Genomic DNA, 6455 nt, shown 5'->3' on the forward strand with positions numbered 1-6455 from the left:
ATACATGAATGTATTTAATTATATAGACATATAAATAAATATGATATTATAGAGTATGTAATGTTATTTAAGAGGAAGTATAATATTCTTCGGTATAGTAACTTCCATCAATTGTTGAGATAGTGGAGGATTCAAAATCTGAGCACAGTAAGGTATATTTTTATGAGATATTAAATTTATAACACCTGGAGGTACCTCAGCTGTTGAAAACATGTTAAAATATGGTGTTATATTGCATGAATTTTTACTATGTATTATAAGAACACAATTGCCAAAATATAGAGATATTGTCAGATAACTAAACAATGCAATTTCATTAGTATGGTATATAGGAGTTACACCTCCTGGTGCATTAATGGTGATTAGTTCCAATCTTTCATCTCGACAGATTAATATATTTCTATATACCTTATTTATTAATGTTAAACATCTTAATATTGTCTTTGCTAATAGATATTTGCTAAAGAAAAAAAGGAAACTTTTGTTAAAAATGTATTAAGAGTACATGAACGTATAAATATACAAAAAAATCTGTAGAAATATATGTACATAGACATTTTTTAGTAAATTAAAATATATACCCATTGCATTTTAATGTATGTGCAAGATTATTTAATATTTCTTTTCTAGAATTAATAGGCAAATTACTCCAACTTTTAAACGCTTCTAAAGCTGAATCCGTGGCTCTATTTATATCTACTCTGCAATAAATTATTTAAACACAAATTTATATAATGTAAATTTAAATATTTATTATAGAATAAGAAGAAAAGAAGAGTATATTCGAACCTTGTTGCGTGTGCATATATATTATCATTATGTATCCAGTATGTATCACTTACAGGCTTTTGCCATGTACCATTATAAAAATGATTGTAAACTGAATTTGTATATGTGTTTAAATTTATTTTATCTTCATCTTCAGGCTGTATAGATTCATTATTAAGATATAAAAAGGTACGAAAACATCTAAATATTGTTTTCTGGAAAGGAAGCTTAATACCAATACCAAACTCCAAATACGTATTTATGAATATAAAATCCTTCTGTTCAAAATAGAAATAGTTTTGATAAAGTTTTAGATAGTTTAAGGCATTGCATTACATCATTTAAGTTATATTACTTGTAATTTCATTGCTAATGTTTTTGCAAATGTACTGTCTTCTGACCATATAGACACCATATTGAAATGTAATAAAGAATCTTTGCAGTTTGTAAATAATTCATTTCTTGAATGAAATATAAAAATAGGCAATTCCACGAATAAAAAATGTTTAAAATTTTTTTCTAGAAGCCATAAAAATTTCTGTTTTACTGATTCTTGGATAAAAATTTTCTTTATTTGTAACAGAAAACAAGGTTTAATCTTCAAATAAGTAAAAATTGCATATAAATCTGAATCTTCGAACACAATCATCTCTGTGGTGCAATCTGTAGAAATTTAAAAGAAAAATCTTAATTATGAATTAAGAGAATGTTTTTTAGTTGTAATATGTAAATATTTTAAATATTATGTTTACTTGAAATTAGTAGTGATGGATCATAAAATTTATTTATATTTGTCAGAGTAGACTTATCGCTAAAAAATATATAAATGTTATAAAATGGATCTAATGTTATCTTTAATATAAAAAATATTAATTAATATATTTAATAAATAATTTAATAGTACAAATTAATTTAATAATATAAATATTTTTGGATAATTACATAATAGCCTTTTTTAAAAATGATGGAATCTCGCAATCTTCACACATAATAAACATTAAGTATATTATGTTGAAATCATCAATATTGTATGTATCTTTTAAAAACAGAAAAAAATATTTCTATATCAATAATTCAATGTTTCATTTTGTCATAAGTTATTTTATAAAAATAATATGAAGAGTAAAGAAGCAAATTCACATTTATCAATATATGTGTATATCATAATTGTATAATCACTAGAATATAATCATAAGTATCAAACTCACTATCAAACATCAGTTTTAATCCGTTAGCATACAAATGATCCAGAAGAGTAGTAATAATATCTACATGGTTACAAACAGATTTGAAAAGAGATAAATTTTTTTCTATCATAGAAGCTGTTTGAAAGTATCTATAAAAATGAAAAAAGAAAATAAATAAAAAAAATATAGAAACAGCTTTATATGATTCTTAATTAGATTCTTAATTTAGAGGTAAGTATTTATGTACTTACCTATCAGAAAAATTATTATTATTCTTAAATTTCAGATTTTCGTATAAAGTGGATATCTTGTTCAGTGCTTCCTAACAACACACATAAAAAATAATACGAAGCATTATATACAATATAGATTATACAACTCACCAATATTCTATTTCACAATTTCTCAATATATTATTTATATTTATATTCACCTGCTTGTTGATCTTATCATATACTAAGATTTTGTAATATTGATTTATAGTGTTTATTTGTTCACACATTTTTTGATTATTACTCAATTTCCAATATTAAAGAAGAAGTATATATGTCTCGTTATCTTTGAAAACAAGTGAAGATGATTTTATGTAAAGAGAAAACGTTTTGATTTGAAGCAACCAGCTGATAATCAGAAATGCTCTATATAGATAATCTTTTTGTATACTAATAACACACTGAAGATCAAACAAGTAAATATTACGATTATGTGAACAGTATCTATAACGTACATATCCAAACACAGTACAGCATAATAATGTCCAAATTTAGAATACAAAAACAGCTTCTACATAATGATGTCTAGATAATGACTATTTACATCTCTGATGAAAATTTTTCTTAGAATTCTTTATATAATTTTTCAAAATTTTTATATATTTTATAATTTTATAACTTTTTAGAAAATTTTTTATACAAAATGGAACATTTTTTAAAAGTACTGAGAACATTTACATCTTGTATTGTAGAATTCTTTATTTGTAGATGTGGTAACAATTTTTTATGGTCTTCACTATTATAAATTTTATCTGCATTCTCTTTAAATGAGATGACATAAAAACAAAACGTTTATCATTTCTTAAATTGATTTTTTATTATTATATATTATTCTTTATTTCCTCATATCATTCATTATTTTATCTGTCACTGAGAATGACCGCACATTATAGAGATAGAAGTTAGATTTTATTATTAATGTATATATTCATAAAATTTATTTACCCTAATATGCTCAACTAATTCATTAAATCATCTTGTATGTTCTTAATTTTTAATCTGTTGAATCTTTAAATTATTAATAATTTCTTTTTGGTTAATGTAAAAACAAAAATATCAAATTATATAATTAGAAATATGGTTTTATACAATTCTACTGATTAAATTAATCAATATTTGATCATAAACTAGATTGCAAAGTATATTCGTGAATTAAATATTGAAAAGATATAGGAAACAGCGTTCATTTTGGCGCTTTAATCATATCATTCTTGTTATTTATCAAATGTTAAACAAGAAGAAGTGATATTAAGCGCTGAGAGCATCAATTATTGAATCTATTTGTATGCGTATAATTTGTACATAATATCTGGAGAATAGAACAAGAAAAATATGATAACAAACGTAACAATAGAATACAACGTTCAAATTTAATAATATATCTCCGTTTCTTGTCACATGACTCACATTTAAATCGTCACTTCCGAAGAGAAGATCACAAGAAGCACTGAAAATTTCCCCAATCTTTTTCTGAGAATTCCCCAGAATCTTCAGGAGAAGCCTGAACTAAATGTAGCAGTGCGTTTCTGGTGAATGTAAAGCAAAATAAAGGTGTATCGAATGAATGGAAAAATCTTAGAATAGAAAAGAGATCTGTGAACAATCATTGACATATATAGTATGCTAATTGCATACACAAGAAATCGTTAGAAAGCAAATCGTCAATGATGAATTATTGCAACAAAGCATTCCGTCAAATATCGTATTGCAAAGTAACGATATTGTTGTAGCTACTAACTGTGACAACATCAATTTTGTTAGAATAGTATAAAACGCAATAGATAATATCTCTATAAATATTTGTTTAAATAAAAAAAAGAGATAAAAAGAAGTAAAAATGACGATTGATTTGTCGACTGTACCGCTTGTTGCAGCCACTGTTGCAAGCAGACAAGTTATCGCAACAATGTTAAATCCTGTAAAGGTTTTACCAAGTGATAATGGTTTGCCAAGGTAAGCTATCATTCGTGATTTTAATAGGCATGCATTTTCGAAAATGTCATGTGTTAACTAATTTTTAAATAAATTACAAGGGATTGGAGAGGCTTGGCGCATCAATTAGAATTCAGCTCAAAATTCGTGTCAATGCTTGTGTCACATTCTGATCCAACAATGCGTATATTCACAGAGTTGACAGACAAAAATAAAAAAGATTTTACAATAAAAGATTTTCAAGCAATGATGGAACAGATGGATAGATGGGATGTTATTGATGACACTGAAGCTTTGTTCCGTATGTATTATATTAAATAACAAAAATTTTTTTTGATATTCGTTAGTTTAATAAAATAATATATAAGGAAAAACTTCAATAATAATAATTATCGTTAAAAGATTTTTTTATTGTTGTAGAAAGTGATGCTGAGAGATATTTGGAGCATCAGCAAAGAGCTCAAATGTCAGCAGATAGGATCGACGAATGTACCGATAAAAAAATACTTACTTTAGGTTTGTAATGTACTTTAGGTTCATAGTGATTTTAATTTAAATTATTTTGTGCAATATAGAATAGACTTCAGTCATGTACATAATTATATTAAACGACATAATATTTATATGTTTTTTATAGATGATATTCACAGATTAAAGCAAGGTTTAGCGCTGCAATATTACGATGCATTTCTTTTATATGCAGAAGAGGATATTGTTTTTGTAAAACAGATGATTGAGAAGCTTGAAATACAATTTAAGCTAAAAGTATTGCAAATAAATGACGTTTATGCATGATTTCTTTCTTACATAAGTTTAAATAAAATTAAATTGCTTTCAGCTGTGTTTGAAAGATCGAGATTTGGTAGCTGGTTTAGAATTCGAACATGAAGCAGTAATGGAGTTAATATCGGAACGATGTAATAGATTACTCATTATAGTATCACCAAATTTAATGAAACACTCAGCAAACAAATTTTTTTTAAACTATACTCAAGCTTTAAGTATCGGTATGTTTTCATGTTTCATATTTCTTTTAAAATGCAATTGAAACGATATTTTGAGTATTCTTTTCTAAAATATCGTATTTTTTTTTAGAAAAACGACAAAGAAAAATTATACCATGTATATACAAAAGCTGTGAATTGCCATTTCAACTGAAATATATATTTAATTTAGATTATAATCGTAAAGAATTATTTGATTTTTGGGGCAGATTACGTGATTCTATACAAACTTCGAATTCTACTGTTACAAGGTAACGTAACTCTTCTTTTCTATTTTACTTTATTTTAAGAATTTAAATGATATCATTATTAATTTTATAGCAGTTCAACTCAAATAGGAAATAGTAGTATAATGAAAGAGACTACAGAAATAAAGAAAACTTTCTCCGATAAATACATTGACGAATCTTACATTACTCAAAAAACAAATGAAGCATTAAAATTTCCACAACAGAAGAGTGAAAATTGTAAAGATGAAATTATTGCAAAAGCAATAAGTGATATAGAAACTTTAAACGTTAATAATAAAAAGAACAAGACATTATTACGATGGGAAAAAATTACTTCAAATTTGAAGATGAAGCAAACTAAGAAAAGCGATCAGTTAACTACAGAAGCAATTGTTCAAAATCTGCCATCGGTAGATAATTTAGACAGCTTAGATTTATCAAATACTCACATATATAAGAAAAAGAAGAAAAATTTATTTAGCAAGTTTACAAAGAAAAAAATTTCCGTGAAGACTTGATGACAATCTTTATACAAAAAATTGTATATAAAAATCGTATATATTTTTGTATGTGCAAAAATACATTTAAACATTTACAATGTAATAGATTTAGACCACATTGCACCAACGTTGATTTTAAGCGAGGTTTAAAACTCTTTCTGTCTCTGTCTCTTTTTGGCTTTAAAACGAGACAGATAGAATTTTAAGTTTCGCTTAAAGTCAAAATGACATTGGTGCAATCGGGTTTTAGGAAGATATACTCACTCAAAATGAATTTTACATATATAACACTTGTACATATGTGTTGCCAGAAGATTAAGAGTAGTAAAATGTAAAGAATATTACGGATGAACGATGTAACATGTTTATTTATTATTTTTTTGTTGAAATTATTGATCTAAATATAATATATTGGACTTAACTATTGAAATTAATTGTTATATAAAAAGTTCAAAAAATTATATATGTAAATTATAAGATAATGTAAATATAGTAAATATACATATATATATATATATATATATATATATATATATATATATAATTAATATATTATATATAT

The 6455-nt window shown here is 24.9% G+C and overlaps 1 protein-coding gene across 1 annotated transcript; it reads left to right on the plus strand.

Annotated features, from left to right (window-relative positions):
- The first annotated feature begins 4064 nt into the window (after positions 1-4064).
- LOC105627791 (myeloid differentiation primary response protein MyD88) lies at positions 4065-5911 on the plus strand. The gene is made up of 7 exons (XM_012209071.1): positions 4065-4180; positions 4261-4460; positions 4562-4675; positions 4797-4924; positions 4998-5166; positions 5255-5414; positions 5485-5911. The coding sequence occupies exons 1-7, from the start codon at positions 4065-4067 to the stop codon at positions 5909-5911; spliced, it is 1314 nt and encodes a 437-aa protein (XP_012064461.1).
- The last annotated feature ends 544 nt before the right edge of the window (positions 5912-6455 follow it).

Source organism: Atta cephalotes, assembly GCF_000143395.1.
Source record: "Atta cephalotes unplaced genomic scaffold scaffold00010, whole genome shotgun sequence".
NCBI classification, from domain to species: Eukaryota; Metazoa; Arthropoda; class Insecta; order Hymenoptera; family Formicidae; genus Atta; species Atta cephalotes.